The following is a 24065-nucleotide window of genomic DNA, read 5'->3' on the forward strand; positions in this document are numbered from 1 at the left end:
TTTACGAGTACGTATCATGTCCTCATTAATTCACATACCAAAGTACCCATTTTTGTATATATATATATATATTAATAAAATTTGACTAAGTTGTTGGGGTAGCGAAAATAATGAGAATATGCCGCTTAATTTTAGTTTCAATACTCTTTTCATAACTATATATACACATTCCCTTTAACATCATTTCATCACATCATCAAGAACAAACAAAGGTTAGTAAACACAACTTTTATTCATTTTATTCATATTATTATTATAACATGCATGCATGATCTAATTTCATATTGATTTGTTACATAGGAAAGATCTTGATGCCGATGGAAGCGTCGTCGGGGAATTTACAAGTGTTAAACGCCCTAGACAGAGCGAAAACACAATGGTACCACTTCACGGCGATTGTGATCGCAGGAATGGGGTTTTTTACGGACGCGTATGATTTGTTTTGTATATCGCTTGTCACGAAATTACTAGGGCGGATTTATTATTACTCGGAAGGGTCTCCGAAGCCAGGAAGTTTGCCTCCGCAAGTTTCTGCCGCGGTAAATGGGGTTGCGCTCGTTGGGACGCTAGCCGGGCAGTTGTTTTTCGGATGGCTTGGTGATAAATTAGGGCGGAAGAAAGTGTATGGGATTACCCTTATGTTGATGTGTCTTTGTTCGATTGCTTCGGGTTTGTCGTTCGGTAGCCAACCCAAGGGGGTGATGACTACTCTTTGCTTTTTTCGGTTTTGGTTAGGGTTCGGTAGTGGTGGTGATTACCCGCTCTCCGCCACCATCATGTCCGAATATTCGAATAAGAGAACACGTGGCGCATTTATAGCGGCTGTTTTTGCCATGCAAGGTATTACATAGAATATATTACTTACCGTTTCCACCAACCAAGCAGCTCGTGAGCTATTTAAGATCAGCTAACCTAGTCGAGTTTAAAGAAACTCAAGCTTAAAAAATAAATATTTAATAAATGAGTCAAGCTCGAGCCTGCTCGTGAGCTTAACGAGCCTATAATTTACGTAACTTTTGTTCAATATATATTTATATAATTCTCTTATTACATATGAAACTTTGTAAAAATAACTAAATAATATATATTAGCATATAAAAAGTTACAACTAAAAATATAATTAAAAAATCCAAGATTGAGCTTGGTAAATATAAAACTATATATTAATTAATAGCTAAAACAAGCTGTGCTTGAATACTGCTACTCAAAATTCAAGCTCAAGCTTTAAAAAAAAAGTTCAAACCGAGACGAGCTCGAGCTCAAGCCTAGTCGAGCTTGTGCTTAACTCATTTACATCCCTAAACGTTACCATAATCAGAAAATATAATTTGATAAGATACTTTTCTCGAGCCTAATCAAGCTTGTGCTCGAGCTCCAACAAGATATGACATGATTATATTTCATTTCTAATTATTTACTATTCTTATATAGTTGATTAATAATGCATATAACCTGATATATATTCTATCCAGGATTCGGGATCTTGGGAGGCGGAGTGTTCGCGATTATGATGGCAGCAATTTTCGACAACCATTTTAAAGCTCCACCATATGAGGTTGATCCAGTGGGGTCAACGGTGCCCGAAGCCGACTATGTATGGTGAATAGTCCTCATGGTCGGAGCTCTTCCGGCACTACTGACTTACTACTGGCGGATGAAAATGCCAGAAACCGCTCGGTTCACAGCCTTAGTCGCCAAAAACGCCAAGAAAGCCGCGTCGGACATGTCCAAAGTCCTCCAAATCGACATAGAAGCCGAACAAGAAAAACTAGATGAAGCCATGACCGATAATAAGTTTAGTTACGGCCTATTAAGCAAAGAATTCTCTAAACGCCACGGCTTGCATTTACTCGGAACAACGAGCACTTGGTTCTTACTCGACATCGCGTTTTATAGCCAAAACTTGTTCCAAAAAGACATTCACCGCAATCGGATGGATCCCACCCGCGAAAACCATGACCGCGATACAAGAAGTTTATAAAATTGCGCGAGCACAAACACTCATTGCGCTTTGTAGCACGGTGCCCGGGTATTGGTTCACCGTGTTCCTAATCGATAAAATCGGACGGTTCACAATCCAACTAATCGGATTCGCCATGATGACAATATTCATGTTTGTGTTAGCATTCCCTTATGATTATTGGACACAACCAAAACACAACTTAGGGTTTGTAGTAGTCTATTCATTAACTTTCTTCTTTGCAAATTTCGGTCCAAATGCGACAACTTTTGTGGTCCCCGCGGAGATTTTCCCCGCGAGGCTAAGAGCAACTTGTCATGGGATATCCGCGGCATCCGGGAAACTCGGAGCAATAGTCGGGGCTTTCGGGTTTTTATACTTGGCTCAAAGTAAAAACCCTGCGAAGACGGACCATGGGTACCCGCCGGGGATTGGTGTTAAGAACTCGTTGATCGTGCTCGGTGTGGTTAATTTGTTGGGTACATTGTGTACTTTTCTTGTGCCCGAATCGAAGGGGAAGTCGCTCGAGGAAATGTCCGGTGAGAATGAAGAAGAAACCGGTGAGACGCAGGCGTAAATGTCACCGGAGTGAAGCAAATTCATTGTCTCTTAAGCTTCTTAGTTAACTTATGTTTTAGTTGATAATATTGCAACATTTGTGTTCCGTTTTTGTAGAAGCCATGTTTTAGGTTTGAAATGAGAATTTTCTTATGATAAAGAGTTAAAAATATTAAATACCATTAATGTTAGCCGTCACTTTCACTCGAAATCCAACCTGAAAATACTCGTACCTGAACCCGAGAAAAGACTAACCCGAATCCGAATTGAAGTAATTCGGGTTTGTTCTCGGGTCAACCCGAATAAACTTTTAGTTTCGAAATTAAAAATATTTTTAGGTATAATAGGCTAAGTCTTAGCCACTAAAGTTACCAGAATCTGACCCTAATCGACTGTTATAATAGGCTAAGTCTTAGCCACTAAAGTTACCAGAATCTGACCCTAATCGACTGTTGTCATTACAACTATTATGGATCAATTGCTTATGTTAATTTATGTTTTCTGTTTATTACTAATAGCAACCGTAATCGAACAACCAAATCATGCCCGATTAAAGACGATTATGGTTCGAGCGAGTTTTACTCTTCTTTTGAGTTATGCTAGTTTATTATTTGTTTTTTTGCGTTACGAGCAAAGAAAAATATATTATTTTAATTTTAGCATTGTAGTTTTCTTTTTCTATGATACTTGAAACTTGATTAATCCAGCCCGAAAAAACCCGAGCCCGATTTACTCAAACCTGAAAAACTCGTGAGAGATTTGTGTTGGGTTTCGGTTCAAGGTTTAAAACTTTGAAACTTGAAAAACCCTGACTTGAAAAACCCAAAGTACACCCCTACGTGAGATGCATAGTTTCTTGAAGGTTTATTTTGTTATTATTGAAAATTAATTTACGATGAAAAATTTATGTATTTTTAGTTTATTACAAAGCAATTGATAATTGACAAACGATTATTTGAGAGTAAAAAACTCTCCTTTATGTTTGGAATCATGGTATTTTACATGTCAATGCCACCAAGAAACATATTCCAAAATACCATAAAACAAATTCATGAATCTTGACGTAGAAAACAATCCCAATACCTTAAAATCCAGACAAAAATCTTAACTGTCATCACTTGACAACCTCAAAAACATATTATTTTCAACCATTTCCCATGTTTTGTATATCATACAACTGTTAATTTCCATGTCAAAGGTATATGCTAGTACATATTGTTTCCAACGTCCATCTACATCATATATATACATATTGTTTATATACATATATAAGCACACACCATAAACCGTTACCGCACGAACCACATTTTTTCGGCTATGGCGGGTGATCAACTACAAGTGCTACACGCACTCGATCTTGCGAAAACACAATGGTACCACTTCACCGCGATAGTAATAGCCGGAATGGGCTTCTTTACCGACGCATACGATCTATTTTGCATCTCTCTAGTCACTAAATTACTCGGACGAATATACTACTTCAAAGATCACGAAAAACCTGGGACGTTACCTGCTAACGTGGCTGCCGCGGTCAATAGTGTGGCGTTTGTCGGGACCCTCTCGGGTCAACTCTTTTTCGGGTGGCTAGGGGACAAAATGGGAAGAAAGAGAGTGTATGGTATGACACTTATGGTCATGGTTATTTGTTCTATAGCCTCCGGGCTTTCGTTTAGTAATGACCCGAAGGCGGTTATGGTTACGCTTTGTTTTTTTCGGTTTTGGTTAGGGTTCGGGATTGGGGGCGATTACCCGCTTTCCGCGACAATAATGTCGGAATACGCGAATAAAAAGACGCGTGGAGCGTTTATCGCGGCGGTTTTCGCGATGCAAGGTTTCGGGATTTTAGTTGGGGGGGTTTTTGCAATTATGGTGTCGGTCGCGTTTAAAGCGAAGTATAATGTTCCTCCTTATTATATAAATCGGCTTGGTTCGACCCCGCATCAAGCCGATTACATTTGGAGGATTATTTTAATGTTTGGCGCGATACCCGCGGCTTTGACTTACTATTGGAGAATGAAGATGCCTGAAACCGCTCGGTATACGGCTTTAGTAGCTAAGAACGCGGAAAAGGCGGCTAAAGATATGGCTCGGGTTATGCAAGTTGATATTGAAGCCGAGCAAGGAAAGGTTGATACGATTACCGAAAAGGACACGAACTCGTTCGGTTTGTTTTCAAAAGAGTTTCTTAGGCGCCACGGGCTCCACTTGCTCGGGACCACAACGACTTGGTTCTTACTCGATATCGCGTTCTATAGTCAAAACCTATTCCAAAAAGACGTGTTTAGCGCGATCGGATGGATTCCTAAAGCGTTTGAAATGAGCGCGATCGAGGAGGTTTTCAGGATCGCGAGAGCTCAAACGTTAATCGCGCTTTGTAGTACGGTTCCCGGGTATTGGTTTACCGTTGCGCTAATCGATAGAGTCGGAAGATTTAAGATCCAGTTGATGGGTTTTACGATGATGACGATTTTTATGTTCGCGTTAGCAATCCCGTATGATCATTGGAAAGACTCCAAGAACAAAATGGGGTTTGTCGTGTTATACTCGTTAACTTTCTTCTTTGCGAATTTCGGTCCGAACGCCACCACGTTTATCGTGCCAGCCGAGATTTTCCCGGCAAGGTTGCGGTCCACGTGTCACGGGATATCAGCAGCATCCGGGAAGCTCGGGGCGATAGTTGGTGCTTTCGGGTTCTTGTATCTTGCCCAAAGCAAAACTGACCCAGAGGATGGGTATGGTAGAGGAATCGGTGTTAAAAATGCGCTTACTATTTTGGCGGTTGTTAACCTTTTGGGTGCTTTGTTTACGCTTTTGGTACCCGAAGCGAAAGGGAAATCGCTTGAGGAGATGTCGGGTGAGAACGATGATAATGATAATGACGATGATGATGTGGTAAGAAACGAAAGTGAAATAAAGTTAACCGTGATTGAACCTAATTCGACAGCTTAATCTCTCTTTGCATACCTATTTGTTTTGTGTTTAATGTTTGTTTTCAGTTTTAATAAAGTGTGTATTTTCTTTTAACTATTATATGTAAAGAACAATACAGGTTTCAAGGTAAAGTCTTAACTACATAAGTACATAACCATTAATTTCCTGAAGTAAAAACATGCTCTAGTAAAGTGTAACAGGTCAATATATGGTGCAGATGAAACCGAAAAAACTGAATTGTAACCGGAGTAAGCAATGCAACTAAACAGAAATAACATAAACCCAATATAACCGACGATTTGGTTTTTTGTTTCTTCAAAACCTGATTTTTGAATTTCGGTTTTGTTTTGTTATCAACCAAAGAAAAACCTGAACCAAAAACCGAACAACCGATTTTAAGAAATTTATATAAAATTAATAAATGGTGTATCCCAAAAATTTTAGCTCCAAATGTGTAATAATTAATCATTAATTTTAAAAGGATCAAAACACAACCCAAATCCACTGCAAAAACTAAAACCAAACATTCAAAATACCAGTTTTTGGTTCGGTTTTGAGTCCATAACCAACCCATGCACGTCCCTAGGCCAAAACGGGTCGTAAGTCAAATGAGTAAATTTATGTACACGCCAGGTAGGGGTGGCAAATGTGACCCATGGGTTAAATAGGTTGTATTAAAATGTATATAATGGGTCAGACTGGGTCAAACTAAAAAAAGAAAATGATTGAAACGAGTCAAAACGGGTTGACATTTCTCGAGTTTTTTTTTATGGAACGAGAAAAACGGAGAAAACTTTTTAGTATTTTTACTTTTTTTAGTTTTTGATTTATATTTCAAGTTATAACTTTTTAATTATTTTTTTTGAATTTTTTAATGGCGGGTTTTTGAAATTTCAACCCATTTTGACCCATTTCAAAAACCTCTCATTAAAAAATTCATAAAAAATAATTAAAAAATCATAAGTTGAAATGTAAATCAAAAACTAAAAAGGTAAAAATACTAAAAAACTTACTCTGTTTTCTCATTCCATAAAAAAAATGTCAACCCAGTTTTTGGATTTTAATTTATTAATGCATTAAAAGTACAACTTTGGCAACTTTTGAACTCATTTGACATGCTTTCTTTGAAAGCAAGTGTTTAGCTTTTTGGCCCGTTAGACCGACTAAAATAAAACATAACCCAAATCGACTTATTTCTAAGTAAATAGGCCGAAAACGACCCTAACAAAATAATAGCACAAGACGGAGATACGATTAGAAGCCAACTATAAAGGTATAATAACGGGTCGCTAAATACATAACGATTTGTAAGTTCAAATAATTGGACGCTTCTTACAATAACCAAGTGAAACGATCTTATTGTCATCCGAGTGCCATTTTTATGAAACGTAACGTTCTTTCGCTAGAAAGATGCAGAAACCGGTTTGCAACTTCAAGAAGAAAGCTAACCGATTAGTATACGCGTTCCTTCAGCACATCAAGCTCCATTTCTGTAGGGTCGGTAGCTTGAATCTCGTAGTGGACCCCATCGAGCTCGTGTCTGAGTCGGTCTTTCGATGTCGCATATAACATCTTGGCCCGAATCCTAGATGTTGCAGGAGACCTGCACAACACACAATATTTAATTAAAAAGTATAAAAAATATATAAAAATAAAACCATTACAAAATTATAACATTTTTAATGGTATGCGAAAATACCAAGCGATGAAGAAAATCTTGCTCTTTTGGCAGTTTTCGGAGGTGACAAAGTCAAAGTCAAAGATGGCGTATCGGCAATCGTTTTCGGGCAAAGCAGATGTGAAATCATCGTAACTTTCAGCAGGATTTCCAGTTTTCTCTACGACAACTTCGTTTTTCTTCTCGTCGATTTTGAAAATCACGTATCGGTGTGCTTTCTTTCGTTGCAGCTCCAAGAAGGTGCCTTTGCAGTGATCGGCAACGCCCATTCCGGATGACGCATTCTTCTGTTAATTAAATTAATAATAGTGTGTATGTATAAGTACTTATAACAAAAAAACTGTTTTAGAATATAATAATATTAATTTCAGATGATACCAAAATTTGAGGTTCAAAATTCAAGTTCCCCAAAACTTTACAAATCTAATACGCCGTGAACGTAACCAACGCCTGAACACGCTTAACAGGCACCGGAATATGTGTAACCAACTCTGCGCGCATAACCGACATCATATATGCGTAACCAACTCCGCACACATAACTGGCGTCTGATCGCGCGTAAGCGGTATTTTAACACGCATAACCGATGCCTGACCCGAAAACCAAAAGCAAAGCTGAAATGTCCAGTAATTACAAATAATAAACAGTTTTTTAACCAACATGTTCCGACCAAAACCCGTTCTGATCCAACCCTTTTCGACCCAGCCCGTCCCGACCTGAACCATAATAACCCTTTATGAGACGACATCATATACGCGCTACCAACTCCACACACGTAACTGGCGTCTAAACGTGCGTAAGCGACATTTGCACACATAAAACCAACGCCTAAACGCGCGCTCTCGGTGCCAAAAACCAGTAGCGAAGCTGTCAAGCTGAAATATACAGTAATTCCGAAAAAATAACAACTTTTTAGCCAACGCGTTCCGATCCAAACCCGTTCTGACCCGACCCATTTCGACCCGGACCAAATAGTACCCTTTTTAAAATAGACCTGCTCCAACCTAAACCCGTTCTGAGCCAACCCTTTTCGACCCAAACCCATCCTGACCCGAAAAAAGTACCCTTTTTGAATCAACCCGTTACAACCCAAACCCGTTCAGACCCGAACCCGGCTAGCCCGACCCGTTTGCCCGTCCTAATGAAAACCTAATCAATCAATCAATCAATCAATCAAACCATAACGAGATAATTACAATAAACCTTAAATAATATATATATATATACATCCTCTCTAACATTCATAAGATGAACCAAATTGAGAATTAATATTCAAGTAATTGCATACCACATTTAATTCAACAGATCAATAAGCAATTTGAGATTAAGCAACAAACCAATTGATAGTAATAATTAGTAATACCCTGCTGCTGCATATCGACTAAAACCCTAATGATAACCAATAAAGAAAGTAAACCATAGAAGAAGCATAATACCCCTGCTCGGAATCTGTACGACATGATCGATCTTCAATTGAAATTCACAATTCGATTGAATGAATGAAGAATGGAAGTGGGTATAATAATAATAATATTGGGTGGGTTATATAAACCACAAAATAATAATAATAATAATAATAATAATAATAATAATAATAATAATAATAATAATAATAATAATAAAAGATGATAAAGACTTTGATTCAATTACGTAAAGATTGAAAACATGATTGGGAATCGAGGGCGGTGCGTACATCTAACGCTGTGATGTCGGTGGATCAATTCGGACCCGAGCTATCGGTTAAATTCGTCAAATCGGAATACGTTTGTCTTTTAACAGGGTGCAAACGAGTCAAGCCGAGCCCGAGCTCGACCAGACTCGAGTTCGGCTCGTTTAACTTACACCGAGCTCGAGCTCAAGCTCGGCTCGTTTCGAGTTCAATTTTCAAAGCTCAAGCTCGGCTCGCGAATGAATTTTGAAGCTCGAGCTCGGCTCAGTTACTATTTATCAATTATTTTTTTATATAATTATAACTATTTTATATATTTTTTCTATTACAATTTTATGTATAAAATAATATATATTATTTAGTTATTTTTATTTATTTTTCTTAACATTATATATATATTAATTAATAATTACTAAAAATATATTTTAAAAAAATTATATAAATGGCATGCTCGTTTAGGCTCGCGAGCCGGCTCGAGCTCGATAAGTGAAGCTCGGACTCAGGCTCGTTTATTAAACGAGCTTATTATTAGGCTCGAGCTCGGGCTCGGGCTCGATAAAGCTCGGCTAGATCGAGCTTTTTAACGAGCCGATCTCGAGTAGCTCGCGAGTAGCTTGGCTCATTTGCACCCCTATGACTTTTAATATTAAAAGAGCTCTCACTTAAGGCCGAAACCCGTAAACACTCGCATGAAGGCACGACGGTAATGTAAGATAGAATCCGTTTAGTTTAAAGATTCAACTAATGAATGTCATCTATTCACTTCACCTAATTAATGTGTTGACAATAATAAATTAATAATGATAATAATAATAATAATAATATATAGCTTTTAACTAACTAATTAATGTTTTGACAATAATAACGTATCGCTTCTTGCGAAATATTATGAAAGATTTTGGTTAAAAACTTTATGATATGAGTTACAGCGAAAATAAATTATAAAGAATAACATCGAGGAGTGAAAACTGGAAAGGTTGACCATGGTGATTTTTATTTTTTAAACAAATTTTACGCCTCTACTTTAGAAATAATACGTTTGTCACGTAAGGTCGTATCGTTCAGTACTCAAACAAGCTACAAAAGGTTTTTCAAAATATTCATAGACTAGTGTTGAGCATTTGAGATTGGCCGTTGTTGCTACAACAAAGATAAAATCAATGATAGTGAATGGACTGGTTAGGCTAAGAGGCTTTAAGGGTTCAGGTTAGCCTAACGCAGGTCGTGGTGTCCCTCTACGTTTGCAAAACGTAGAAGGAGGTTCACTAGTTAGTTGTTCGTTGTTATAGCTCACCGAGGATCAAGAACCGCGATGTTTGGAATCGGTTTTAGGATGATGTTCTTGGTGAAGCTATGAAGTTATTGAAGTAAGAATGAAATAAGTTATAAGCATATTTCTCAAGGAAAAATAGGAGATTAGGGAGATGGTGTTATCTGTCCATATCTGTTCTGTTTATGTTTAAGGCTAAGTTATCTATTTATATGAAGAAGATCTAAGCCTTTTAGTCCAGTTAACTAAACTAGTTAGCCTCTTGTTTGCATAGAGAGTTGACCTTTATGGGCGGGAAGGCTTGGACCGCTGGTCCATAGCTTAAAATAATAATACTTTATCTAAGTATGTACTTTGGTCAGAGGAGAACAGTGATTTGACATCGAACTGTTGCACGTGGGTACTTGTTTACATAAGTTTGGGCGGGAAACGAAGTTTTTAACCTTTTAACCCTTTTAGCGTTAACGTGTTTCAGCCATTTTATTATTTCCTTGGGCTACCCCCGTCATCAGCCCCCCAAGTCAGAGGTTTTTGAGGAGTATGCTCAAGGGCTTCTGACTTTTGCACACGTTTTGTTTATTGCTTAAAGGCTTCAAGGCTTGAAGGCTACGAAGCTTTGTTCAGTTTTGGTTATTTTTTGAATTATTGATGTGACAGTTGATGTGATTTTAACTGTCAGATTGCGGTTTCCAATAACTGCTTTTCATTAATAGTTATTAACTAAATAACTATTCACTTTCTTCAGATTTGTTTAACACTTTCCACCATTAACACTTTCAAGTTTTCTTCGATCTATTACCAGGTTAGTCTCGATCCTTCATCTTTCTTTAGAAATTATGGTTGCCATAAAGGATCTTTCGATCAGTTTTTCCCGATTGACCCAAGAGGAGGTCGAATCGTTTTGTATTGAATGGGGGATAGGGTTAAAATACAAGCCGATTGCTCCGCCGGTCGACTCTTCCATTGATCGTTGTCCAGCGGGTTTTATCGCTTTATATTGCCGTCATTTCGAATGTTCTAACCTCCGACACCCTTTTTCGGTTTTTGTTCTTAATGTTTTGGAGTATTATCATATATAATTTGGCCAAATCCATCCGTTAGGGCTTGCTAGGGTTCTGCACTTTGAAGTTTTGTGTAGAGCCCTAGGTTATGACCCTTCGCTGTTAAACTTTTGTCGTTTCTTTCGCTTAGCGAAAAATGGTGATTGGTATACGTTCGAGCATACCAAGGTTGATGTATGTTTGGTTTCCTCGGCGGTTACGACCCTCGGTTCTTGGAAGGACCGGTTTTTCTTTGTTTCTGATTCTATCCTTCTGTTTTAACCCGTTTGGAGACAACCGGAAGCCGTTCTAAATGAACCGGAGCCGGCCGAATCTGAGTTAAACGAAGCCTTTTTGAAATCCATTAGAACATGTCCTTCGCGTCTTTGCCCTCTCCCCGAACATCTTCTTGTTTTGTTAGGAATTAGCAAACTCTGGGATAAGCCTAATCGGGATCCCGTGCTTATGAGGGATAATAAGGGTATGCATTTGTTCTTCCCACTTTTGCTTCATCTTGTTGATATATTTATTAACGGATTTCTTTTGTGTTTGCAGTCATGTCTGCTTTGGACTTCCTAAAGAGTGATGACACTTCCGACTTTGCTTTTACTGATGTTGCAGCCGTTGTTGGAGAGGATTCGGTTGTTCGAGGGAAAGAGGGTCGATTTGAGGATGCTGAGTATGCTGGGGTTGCCAATGTTAAAGGGTTCACCAAGACCGTTGTTCCAAAATCTTCCACTCGTCGTTCTACACGACGTTTGCTAAAGTCTGTTGCTACCTCATCCTCTCATGAACCAGTTGAGGTTAGTGATGACATTCAAGCCTCTGAAGACCAGGGTCCGACTATGGAGGTTGAGAAGGAACAGGGGTTGGTGGTTTCTAAGAAGAAGAAGCCGACTGGCAAGAAGGTTAAGATGCCAGTCGTTCAAGGGTTGGACGGGAATGCCGTTTATGTGCCAAAATGGAGTGTCAGGGTTGGGGATTCTTTCAAGGATCCTGAAGTTTGTGCCGATGCTTTAGCCCACATTGCTCCTCCGGGGGTTCGTGATACTATCTCCAAGATGGAAGGTGACTCCTTGTTGTCCAGGTTGATATTGAACTCCTGTAACGTTTCTGCCCTTTTGGCGGAAGGTGTCACTCGCTTTAGGAAAGGGATGGAGGAGTATGAGGAGTTCATGAAGACGAAGGAGAAGATGAAGGCCTCTATGGCGGCAATGAAGAAAGATGTTGAAGGTTTTTCTGAGAAGGAGAAGGTGTATGTCAAACGGATTGACGAGGTGTCTCGTGGTCATGAGATTGAGATGGCAGGGTTGAAGAAAGCCATGGAGGCTGATAGGGCCAAGTTGAATGCTGACCGTGAAGCTTTTGAGATGCAGAAGAGAGCCTTCGAGATGGAGAAGGAAGGCTTGAAAGCTTCGGTTACTCAGACTTCTGAAGATAACAAGTGGTTGATCGAGCATGGGTTTCAGCAGGTTGTATCCTATTTGCTTCATTCTAAGGAGTTTAACTCAGTGATGGGTGATGTTTACACGAAGCTGCTAGGTCATGGAAAGCATTTGGGTTTCATTGCAGGCTTCCGTCATCACGAAACCGGTCAGCCTATGGAGCAGTCTCCTTTGTTCAACCCTGAAGCCTACAAGCTTTTCACCAGTTCAGTTCACGCGATGGAGAGGCTTACTTACCCTTATGTGGGTGCAGTTTCATCTTGCTATGGTAAGCCACTTTTGGTTTTGCAGGGTTTGAAACCAGCCGGCCTTGATGAGAAGGTTGCCAAAGAGGTCATTGAGTCTTTGTCGAAGAAACGTTCCCGTTCTGGTGATAGTGAAGAGACCTTATCTGGGGGAAGCGACGGGTCTCATGTGGCAAGCCTCGAAGGCTCGGCTGTTGCTGATGTTGTCCCACAAGTCAAGAAGTCCAAGAAGGCTAAAGGTGGTAAGGCTAGTACCTCAAAGCCTATTTTTGATGTCTGAACACTTTTATTCGTAGCTTTCTTAGCACCTTAAAACAATGTTATGTAATGCTTAAACAATGTAGGTTTGGCATGGAACTCTTAAAGTTCCTGCCTTGTGGTTGTGTTTGGCCTTTACGGCCTTTGAACATTTTCTTTGGAATCCATGTGGTTTCCTTGTTTTACCCTTAATCGGCTTATTATGTATGGATGCTATTTAGTTTATGGCCTTAGAATGGCTTGTTTATGAACCTATGATGTTCTATGTATTTGTGTGTTGATTGCTTGTCTTGTTAGTTTGATGTGATTTTAGCTAACTTTTCCTTAAGAAGTTTTAGTGCTGTAGTCACTTTTAGCTTCAAGGCTTCGTTAGGTAAAAAGCACATGTTGGTTATCCTTTATATCACTACTTAGTGTATGTTTTTTTTTGTTTTCGTAAACTGTTTTGAAGTTTAAGGAACGAATTGGTGTAGGCTGTTCTGACCTGTCTATGAGACAAGTTTTGGTTGAAAAAATTTTCTAAGTCTCATGGAGTCGAATTGATATAGGTACTCACCCCTTATATAGGTCCATTTAACCCTTGAACCTATTGAGCGATGTGGCCTGGGAGCTCATCCCCTTACACGGCCCTTGCCATGGAGTTTCTTGCTAGGTTCTCAACCTGATTATAGGATAGTAAAGGCAAGTTATGACAAAAGTTTATCATTCATTCAAGAGGTTGTTGTTTCACAAAAAGGGGAAATATGCATCTCTTGAAATACATTTTTACATTTGACTAGGCATGGAATCTTCTAAGGGTTTTGCCGTTCCAGTGTCTTGGAAGGTTTTTTCCTTCTGTGTCTGCCATCTTGTAAGATCTGCCCTTGTGAGTTTCGAGGATTGTGTATGGTCCTTCCCACTTTGGGCCGAGCTTTCCTTGGTTTTCTTTCTTGCTGGCCTCGTTGTTTCGGAGTACAAGGTCTCCAGGCTTGAAGCGTTCTTGCTTTACTCTTGCATTGTAATAAGCTTCCATTTTTTTTGCTTGTACTTAGCCTTCTGTATTGCGGCTTGATCACGAATTTCTTCGAGGAGTTGCAAATTCAACATGGTCTCATTGTTGTTTGCTTCGAGATCCATGTTGAGTCTTCTTTGAGTCACAACTCCGACTTCGACCGGGATTACAGCTTCCGATCCGAACACTAGGCTGTAAGGTGTTCGTTTGTGGCTTGTTTTTTCGGTTGTTCTTATTGCCCATAGAACGTTTGGGAGTTCTTCAAGCCAGTTGTTGTCATGCCTTCCCAACCTTTTTTGATTCCTTCAACGATGGTTCTGTTTGTTCTTTCAACTTGGCCGTTGGATTGTGGGTATGCGACTGAGCTGAATATTTGAGTGATTCTGAATTCTTTGCACCATGTGCTGAAAGGCTTCTCAGCGAATTGTTTCCCATTATCCGTGACCAATACCCCTGGCAGCCCATAACGGCAAATGATGGTTTCCCACACGAATTCAATGACTTGTTTGCCTGTTATTTTTTCAAGTGGTTTGACTTTAGGCCACTTGGTAAAGTAGTTGACGGCTACTAGCAAGAATTTTACCCCACCTTTGGCCGGTGGGAATGGACCAACAATATCCATTCCCCATTTGTGAAATGGCCAAGCCGAGGAGATGGGGACTAGATCGTGTTTAGGGCTTTTGGGAACCGGTGCATGAATTTGACAGGCTTCACACTTCTTGAGTTGTTCCGTTGCATCTCGGTGCATGGTAGGCCAGAAGTATCCAAGGTTCATCAGTTTTGCAACCACCGTTCTTGGCCCAAAATGAGCTCCACATATACCCTCGTGAACCTCTTTGATCAGATATTGGCTTTGTTCGGGTCCTACACATCTCAGTAGTGGTGCAAGGTAAGCCTTTTTATAAAGTGTTTCTCCTTGTAACACATACTGCCTGGATTTGATTCGAACCCTTTCAGCCTCAGTCTGGTCCAAAGGTAACTCACCATTCTTGAGGAACCTTTCTATGGGAGTCATCCAATTGGGACCTTCTTCAGTGATTACATCTTGAACCTCCAGTTCTTGTATTGAAGGAGTCTTCAGCACCTCCACCAGTACTTTCTTGGTGAGGTGTGCAAAAGTGAGAGATGCTAGTTTGCTCAGGGCATCGGCTCTTTTGTTTTGTGATCTTGGGACTTGTTTGATGGTTCATTCTTGAAACGTGGTCATCAACCCTTTTGCCTTTTCACGGTATTTCTTCATGTTGGGCTCTTTGGCTACATAGTTGTCATTGACTTGACTTGAAACAAGCAACGAGTCTGTGAAGACTTGTAGCTTTTAGATCTTTATTTCTTTGGCAATCTTCAGACCAGCAATCAATGCCTCGTACTCAGCTTCATTGTTGGTGGTCTGAAATTAAGGTCGAAGAGCATATGTAAATTCTAACCCTTCAGGGTTGATTAAAACGAGCCCAGCTCCTGATCCTTCAATGCTGGAAGCTCCATCGGTAAAAAGCTTCCAGGCTTCAGGGTCAGAAGGTTCAGTGGCAGTTGTGTGTATTTAAGGAATGACTTGTTTTGGGATTTCTACAATGAAGTCCGCCAAGACTTGGGCTTTGATAGCTTTCCTTGGGACATAGGTGATGTTATGTTCACCTAGCTCCACAACCCATTTGGCCAATCGGCCTGAATTTTTCGGTTTTTCAAGCACACTTTTGATGGGTTGGTCAGTGACCACTTGTATAGGGTGTGCTTGAAAGTACCTTCGAAGCCTTCTGGCCATTTGAATTAAGGCCCAGAGCAAGTTTTTCCAGATGAGGATATTTGACATCTGCCAGTTTTAGTGTTTACTAAATAAATAAACGGGTACCTAAACTTTGTCTCGTTCGATGGTTAGAACCGCTCTTAATGCTTCTTCAGCAACAGAGAAATAGACAGAGATCAATTCTCCCGTTTCAGGGGCTGCAATAGCTGGAAGTGAAGCCAAGTTTGCTTCATTTGGTTGAAGGCTTCTTCTGCTTCTTCCGTCCACCTGAAATCTTTCTTGTCGGTGCAACCCTTTAGTGTTTTGAAAAAGGGCAGGGACTTCTCGGCAAGCTTACAGCACCTTGACCAACCGAGACAGCCATGTTGAATGCACATTGCCCAGGCCTCCCTATGATTATATCATAGCTGGAAGGTGTGTTGATAACTATAAAAGTAAGTGGTTTGGTTTTCTTCATCCTGCCTTCACTAAAACAGACATCAAGGGTTAGCTGGCCTAAAGGCTTTAAGGGTACGTCGGCAATACCTTTTATAGATGACTCTGAGGGTTGAAGCCTTGAACGCTCTTCCTTGCTCAGCCGGTTGAAGAATCTTTCATACATGATCTCTGTGGCCGCCCCTATGTCGATGTAGGCTTTGCTTGTTTGGAGTGTTCCCATGTTTGCTTCCACCGTTAGAGGGTTTGAGAGTAAGTTACCTTGAGGCGGTGGGAAGCAGATGCATTGAAGCTCCCCAGCTTCCAAGCGTTGTCGTTTGTGGGGAATACCTTGGTCTATATTCACAATATTTACTTCTTTGATTTTTCTTTCAGCCATCTTGTCTTTGACCCCTTTCACCAAATGAGCCAATTCTCCAGACTTAACGGCTTCCTCAATTCTTCTCTTGAGTTGAAAGCAATCGTTCGTGTGGTGACCTTTTTCATTGTGAAAATCACATAACTGAGTGGAGTTTTCGTTCTTTTTGCTCTTGGGCAAGGGTCGAGGAGGTCGGAAGTTGTGTTTTACTTCTTCAGTGGCAAAGATCTCCTGAGGGGTTTTGGTTAAGGCTGTGAAGTTCACAGTCTTTTCCCTGCTTGGAGGGTTTTAAGGCCTTCGTTGATCTGAGCTCCTTGGATATTTATCATAGGGATTGTAGTTCCCTCTCTTTCGGTTGGGGCTGTTGTCTCGCCAACTAGGAGCTCTTTTTCGTTGTTCTTTAAAATCAACGGCCTCCTCGCCTCGAATATGTGCCTCGGCTTGTTCAAGAGCTTCTTCAAGGGTTTTAGGCAGGCACTTGTTAAAGTCCCTTGTGAGGTGCTTGGAGGTGATGGCGTTCATGAAGCCTGCCACCCTCATTTTTTCGTCAGCCCCCACATATTGTAACCCTTCTTTCTTGTACCTTTCGATGAAGTCTCGAAGGTTTTCATCATCTTTTTGTTTTATCTGAAAAATGACAGTGGCGTCTTTGACGTACCTTCTTTGTTGTGAGAAGTGGGCCAAGAAGCCCTTGCTCAGATCGTCGAAGCTTCAAACGCTTTGAGCAGAAAGGTCGTTGAACCGTATTCTTGCCGATCCGACTAGCGTTTGCATGAACATCAAGCAACACTCAGCATGGGACCATTTTTCAATTCTGGCTGCCCCAGTGAAGATCTAGAGGTGGTCTTCGGGATCTTCAGTCCCATCATACGTTTTTATATTGGGTGGCATATTTATTTTTGTTTGGAAGTCATAATCGGCGATTTGTTGGGAGAAGCATGATAGGTTACCGGGCTTGTAAGGCTTTGCAAGATCTTCATCTAGCCTCACAGCAGGATTATGACTTGTTGTCCCTTGGTGAGTACCCAGCGCTTGGTTGATGAGCTGGGTCCACGGGAAGTGTGCCATCATTTGAGGCATCAGGTTAAAGCCTTGAAGGCTTTCAGGTGTTACTGCTGTTTGGTTTGCTCCCATGGAAGTACTCATCGCTGCACTTCGAGCCAACGGCAAGACCGACATGGCCTGCTCCCGCATAGTGGCTGTAGGAGGAGCATTTGAAGCTGGTGACCGCCATATTTGGTCGAGAGTGGTCTCGTGACCAAGGGGTCGTGAGGTGAATAAAAGGAAAGCCGTCTGGCTTGATCTCCCATAAGTGTAGGGAGAGGGGTTAAAGGGTTGACAGGTTACACTTGGACCAGCTTCAAAAAGAGAAGCAGCCGGTCGTGAGCTGGTTGGAGGGGAAGGTGGACGTTGCGTCGAGCGACAATGAGGGCTCCGATTCGTCATAATCCAGCCTGATTCTTATCCCTTTTTCTCTTTCTTGGCTCACGTGTTGGTTAAGGAGATGCCTTAGTTGCAAGAAATGTCGTGATACCCCTTCCATCGTCAAGTCGACACGTTCTAGGGTGTTTGTGACTCCTGCATGAGGAGAAGGAACTCCGGATCGCGAAGGGGTTGGAGTTCGAAAAGGTGAAAAATCGAGGAACAAAGGTCCCGTCGAAGTTCCTCCCGGAGTGGAAAAAATCGAGGTCGTCACCGGAGTTTCTTGACACGCTTGGTGTAGGTTCTGACATGGTGATGGAGCTACACTACTGGTCTTTATGATAAAGTAAGCGGCGTAGCCCCACGGTGGGCGCCAACTTGTTGCTACAACAAAGATAAGAGCAATGATAGTGAATGGACTGGTTAGGCTAAGAGGCTTCAAGGGTTCAGGTTAGCCTAACGCAGGTCGTGGTGTCCCTCTACGTTTGCAAAACGTAGAAGGAGGTTCACTAGTTAGTTGTTCGTTGTTATAGCTCACCGAGGATCAAGAACCGTGATGTTTGGAATCGGTTTTAGGATGATGTTCTTGGTGAAGCTATGAAGTTATTGAAGTAAGAAAGAAATAAGCTATAAGCATATTTCTCAAGGAAAAGTAGGAGATTAGGGAGATGGTGTTATCTGTCCATATCTGTTCTGTTTATGTTTAAGGCTAAGTTATCTATTTATATGAAGAAGATCTAAGCCTTTTAATCCAGTTAACTAAACTAGTTAGCCTCTTGTTTGCATAGAGAGTTGACCTTTATGGGCGGGAAGGCTTGGACCGCTGGTCCATATGAAGAACAGTTATTTGACATCGTACTGTAGCACGTGGGTACTTGTTTACATAAGTTTGGGCGGGAAACGAAGCTTTTAACCTTTTAACCCTTTTAGCGTTAACGTGTTTCAACCATTTTATTATTTCCTTGGGCTACCCCCGTCATCAGCCGTGAAAATATATGAGTGGGATTTGTGTTGAATGACTCAAAAGGTTAACTCAAAACCTGACAGTCTAATATGATATACCCCACTCCACCCTCTACGGGTATGAATATATTTAGATATACTATTTGATTTATTATGGTAAAACATGATACATAAACGATGCACCTAAATGAACCAAGAAAAATTATGCCTTGCATATAAGTAAAATAATTTATCATTTGAATATTTGATTCTAGAGTTACCTCCGTTTGAGCTTATATGTTGGACTTACGATATCTAGGCTAAAATGACCCAACAAAAATGTTTAGTATACATGTCTACTTCCCACGGGCCACAAGTGTGCTCAATAGTAGCCCAAATCCATTTGAATTAATTTTATTTTTGGCCCAATTTTGAACCTTCCAAACTCGGACTTCTCAGGCCTACTCAACTTAGGCCCATGATACGACGTACAAATAATGTGTTGAATTTTTTTTAAATGAATTAAGTGAGTTTGTTTCAATCACCCAGGTTCGGGTCAATAAGCAGTGACAGTTGAGAAAGCTTTCTTTACTCAAGCAAAGACGAAGCGAAACCTTTCTTTTCTTATGATTAAACATGTCGGGGACGACGGGATTTGTTTAGAAACATAACATGTTGGGGACGACATGTTTCTGGCACGAGGCGTGATATGACGGCATCACAAACGCGTCGATTGGAATTCCAAACATCGCGGTGTCGACAAGCTTGTGTTTAACAAAGGTAGAATTTGAAATTTGGAGGGACAAAAATGGAATCTCTTTCTAGAGACTACGGAGAGGACATTTTGAGAATGTTGCATTTCAATTTGTTGATTGATTAGGTATATACAACTTCAAAGCCAATTATCATTTGCTAGTATTTTTTGTTTTCAAAATTATGATTGGTTTAAACTAATTAAGATATCAGATGCTTTATGTGTATGTATCACTCCTATACACTAACGAATGTAAAAAAAACTTTTATGGGGTCGGACAGTTTTAGAGTCGTTTTATCGATAAAAATTAATTATTTTTTTTCAGTCTGTTTAAATGGACCTATTTTCGTGTTTTTTTTCTTTAGCTATGCTAATTAGGAGAGATTACTAGTTTAAAAGTAAAGTAAAGATAGAAAAAAGGGTTGGTTTCTTAAATCGCATACAATCTTCAATCTCGATCTTCAAAAATCTTTTCAAATTATTAAAGTACCATCTTCATTGGCGCTTAGCTAAGTATGTCGTGAAGATCAAAATCCAAGATTGTGTGAGATTCAAGAAACCAACCCTTCTTTGTTTTACTTATGATTGAACCTGAAAAATTAACGAAGTTACTGACAAATATTGAAGATTGAAACTAAAAGGAAACATAAAGAATGTCTATTGTGATTTCTTAAACGTTAAGAATGTTACATAAAAGTAGAGACAAACATAAATGATGAATTCTATAAAATTGTCTATTAATTATGCATCCAAGTGTTTTATTTACATCTTCTTCTTTTTAATCAGTTGTAGAGTATTTCATGGCTGGCCGGAAAATTCTTCAGCATTTCATCTTCTTCATTTTCTCTATAGTTTCAAAGCATTTTATGAGGCACGGTTTAAAAAATTTCCGGGATTCACTCAAGATAAAACCACACACACGCCAAACAAAATAATAATTAATATCGTACAGACGACCCTTTAAAACATATGATATTTATCATATGTGTGATCATTAGTTTAGTGCATATTATGTTATATATTTTGAATCAAGAAACTTAGACACCTCTAAAAATACTTACCAAAACGAATACATTAAACATTAAACTATTAAATGTTATAAATGATAACCTTTAAACAAAGAATCCTCAAGATTTGGATATGTACGACGATTATAGTATAGAAAGGATCTCAAAACAATGATGATCGAGTCCTAGTGCGTATATTACGAGCCCCACTTATGCAATAAAAATATGATTTGAGTGGATCAATTTTGCTTATATACATCGAATCACCGCATTTCCAATATTTTTTAACATAAATAAGCACATGTTTAAATTTGATAATATTTTAAACCGCTACTATTATCAAAGACATGGTTGCAGAAGCTGTTGGACGCTACTAGAGTGATCAACTGAGGAGTTGTAAGCACATAGCGTCATAGCCTTGTCGGGAAGTACTAGGGAATTACTTGTCAGGCACTCGGCTTTGACGCCCAGAACATGGGGATTACTCGTCGAATACTCAGCCATCTAGACCGATTTTTACAACACTAACTATAAAAGATTAGTTTTTTTTAGAAAAACGGCTTCTGTATATAAATATAAAGCCCAACAAGAAGGTGGCAAAACTTAGGCTACTAAAAGTTTACTTACTTTTAAACCCTAATAATCTTGAAATTTGACATATTCAAAATTCAATATTTCTACATTTTATTATTATTATCTTAAAAGTTATTTTAGTCCATGAACTTTTTCTTAAGAAAATTTAAATGAAGATCGACCAAGTTTTCAAACTTTAAGAAAGATATTTTTTGTCTTTTCTTTTTTAAATACGTTTGAAATTACACTCATTGCTTAAGTGAGTCTTTCTAAGATGGGATGTTGACTGTCAATGTTGATTTTCACGTTTCAGGTCGGACTCATCCAAGAATATCATCAAGAAAGAAACCTATCGCTAGAAGACAACTTATTTGAGTTAGATTTCAAATCTGATACCTTAAAAATCTTACGTTTTAACCATCACATATGCGATTAGGTAGCAATATTTTTTTGCTAGCTTTTAAAAGTTTATGGGTTATATTTATCACTCATTAAAGTCCTTTACTTTTCATTGTAGTAATTTTATACCATAAAGTTCTCTCTAATTCGAACATATGTTAAATGAATGATTTTCTAGATTAATTTATCACTTAAATCCACATAATCTAAATATTGGCAAAAAAAATACATAAAATACTATACATATTAGAGTGAGATTGTTAACTTTTATATAACAGGAGTGCTAACATTACATATACATGGTGAAACCAAACAAAATAGACTCATTATTTTAATGTAAAAGTATACATATATTATTATTATTATTATTATTATTATTATTATTATTATTATTATTATTATTATTATTATTATTATTATTATATTCAACAAAAAGGTTATAGTATAAACGCCACTTTAGTTGAAAATAATACAAAGACTATTGTTGTCTATGTTATAGTATCAACCTATAATGACCAAGTGTTTTATGTCGATGCTATCTATCTATACCATATACGACTATGAATCCATCATTTAGAAAATAGAAAAGAAAAGTAAAGGAAACACTATTGTTTTTATATTAAGTGTCGCTTAATTGATGTAACTCTTTAAACGCGTCACTTTAGTTAACACGTTGAATTTTCACTCATTTAGAAAACAAAAACAAAAAAGCATCTGTTTTATTTACGGTTTTACGTCACTTTTCAAAGTTTTTTAGTTCCACATGATATCATCACCTATTTTTTCACAATTTTTTTTGATAAACTACTCCTTTTAAATTCTTACAATTTAGAATAGGAGAATGCATTAGAACTTAGAAGTTACAAATATTAAAAGATTTAAACATTACATTAACTAAAAAAATCACATAAAATGAACATTAATACATTATGTAGAATGGTTCATGTTACGTTTAGCTCCAGTTTTCTAGCATCATTCTGGTTCATGTTTGATCTATCCTTTAAGGGTGCCATGTGTCTTGGTAACAAGAAATGTTCTATTTGGGTCTTGCGTGTGTCCATGATGGTTGTACTTTTATCAAACAACTCACTAACATTCGTAATCACCTTGGCATTACCTTTAGACAAGCCAACTCTTGCTTTTGCTTTGGTAATTTTCTTCCTTGTTAGACGAGGCAATTCTTCAGCCTCATTAGTTGTATGAGGACTGGATGTTACATGCACTTGGACCAGACATCATCAACGTTCGCTCCATCCATAATTACAATAAATGCTTGTCCATCCAAATCTGGATGACCCCTCAAATGGGTCGTACACCCCCTGTCACGTCGTTGTCTACTTCCCCCTCATATAATTCTAATAGGAAACCATAATTTGATGCTTATCAAATTAGAAAGTCTCATGTTACAAAATTCATTTGTTAAGTTGTATTAGCATATTGAATTTAAATAATCCAAACTCTTATTATATTAATCAAACACTTCCCTTCTACCAATCTATCATGATATTATTTAAATTAAAGTGCTGATTTGTGACTACAAAAGAAATGATTCAAATGAACCTAAAAGGTTTAAAAGTTTTTGATGAAGCTAATAAGTCCTTCACAAATATAATAAAATTCCCAATTACTATCCAAAAGAAAATAATATTCAATTTTATTTCTTATGCCTACCGTTATTATTTTGTTGTGTTGAAATAGATAAATTAACAAAATAGAAAAATGTGATAATGTGAATGTTAACCCAATATTTATCCATCATTGATAGTAAAGATTCATGAGATGAAAGTTTTGGACTTCTTTAAAGCTAGAATGTGAACAAAAAAAATTGGAGATGTGAAGATGATCAAGTGATTGTTTACACATTTCGTAACATGCATTAATTATGCATAACTTTAGTTGTATTAATATCTAGATCATTCCGTGTATTACACGTGTTCTAAAGCTAGTAGCTATATATATACACACATATGTACATGGAACAAAAAAAAACAAAATAAATCACTCATTTTCTCAATTTTAAAATTTTGAAAATATAAGAAGATGGTTAAATGTAATAGTTATGCATTTAGCATAAAAGTTAAATAACAAAACAAACCAATTTGGAGGTCGTATTACCGGCAATTAACCATGTATAAGATAAGCATTTGAAAAACTAAATGTGCGTACTGTATATATATTAATAATTTATTTATTAGTCTTAGAAAAGTACAAAGAAAAATACGACTGGGAAGTGATGGGGTGTTTCATGGAAGGTGAGCAATAGCGACACATCCATTGTTTTTGAAAACCGCTTTTGGTGCACGTACATGTAGTTTTAAAAAGTTTTTGTTTGACATATGAAACCGTATAATTTATTATAAAATATAATTTATTACCATCATTTATGCAT

General features: G+C 38.5%; 1 protein-coding gene and 2 pseudogenes across 1 annotated transcript; 2 read left to right on the plus strand and 1 right to left on the minus strand.

Moving 5' to 3' along the window:
* Positions 1 to 2683, plus strand: LOC143596263 (putative inorganic phosphate transporter 1-7; annotated as a pseudogene).
* A 1134-nt stretch (positions 2684 to 3817) lies between these two features.
* Positions 3818 to 5555, plus strand: LOC143596268 (putative inorganic phosphate transporter 1-7 pseudogene; annotated as a pseudogene).
* Positions 5556 to 6707: 1152 nt separating this feature from the next.
* On the minus strand, positions 6708 to 8674 carry LOC143596269 (actin-depolymerizing factor-like). Its single transcript, XM_077075088.1, has 3 exons — positions 8564 to 8674; positions 7149 to 7414; positions 6708 to 7052 (listed from the first exon to the last, which is right to left on the minus strand). Exons 1-3 carry the CDS (start codon positions 8585 to 8587, stop codon positions 6902 to 6904), a joined length of 441 nt encoding a protein of 146 aa, XP_076931203.1. The 5' UTR covers positions 8588 to 8674; the 3' UTR covers positions 6708 to 6901.
* Between the last annotated feature and the right edge of the window lie 15391 nt (positions 8675 to 24065).

Source organism: Bidens hawaiensis, unplaced genomic scaffold (genome assembly GCF_021521415.1).
Source record: "Bidens hawaiensis isolate Kalapana, Puna unplaced genomic scaffold, B.hawaiensis_p1.1 tig00046194_1, whole genome shotgun sequence".
NCBI lineage: Eukaryota > Viridiplantae > Streptophyta > Magnoliopsida > Asterales > Asteraceae > Bidens > Bidens hawaiensis.

Excerpts from the sequence above, each read along its gene's own strand:
- LOC143596269 (XM_077075088.1), bottom strand. The coding sequence starts at position 8,587 with ATGTCGTACAGATTCCGAGCAGGG. Across the intron at positions 7,415-8,563 it reads CGTACAGATTCCGAGCAGGG|AAGAATGCGTCATCCGGAAT; the intron begins GTATTATGCTTC and ends TTTAATTAACAG. Across the intron at positions 7,053-7,148 it reads AAGATTTTCTTCATCGCTTG|GTCTCCTGCAACATCTAGGA; the intron begins GTATTTTCGCAT and ends TGTGTTGTGCAG.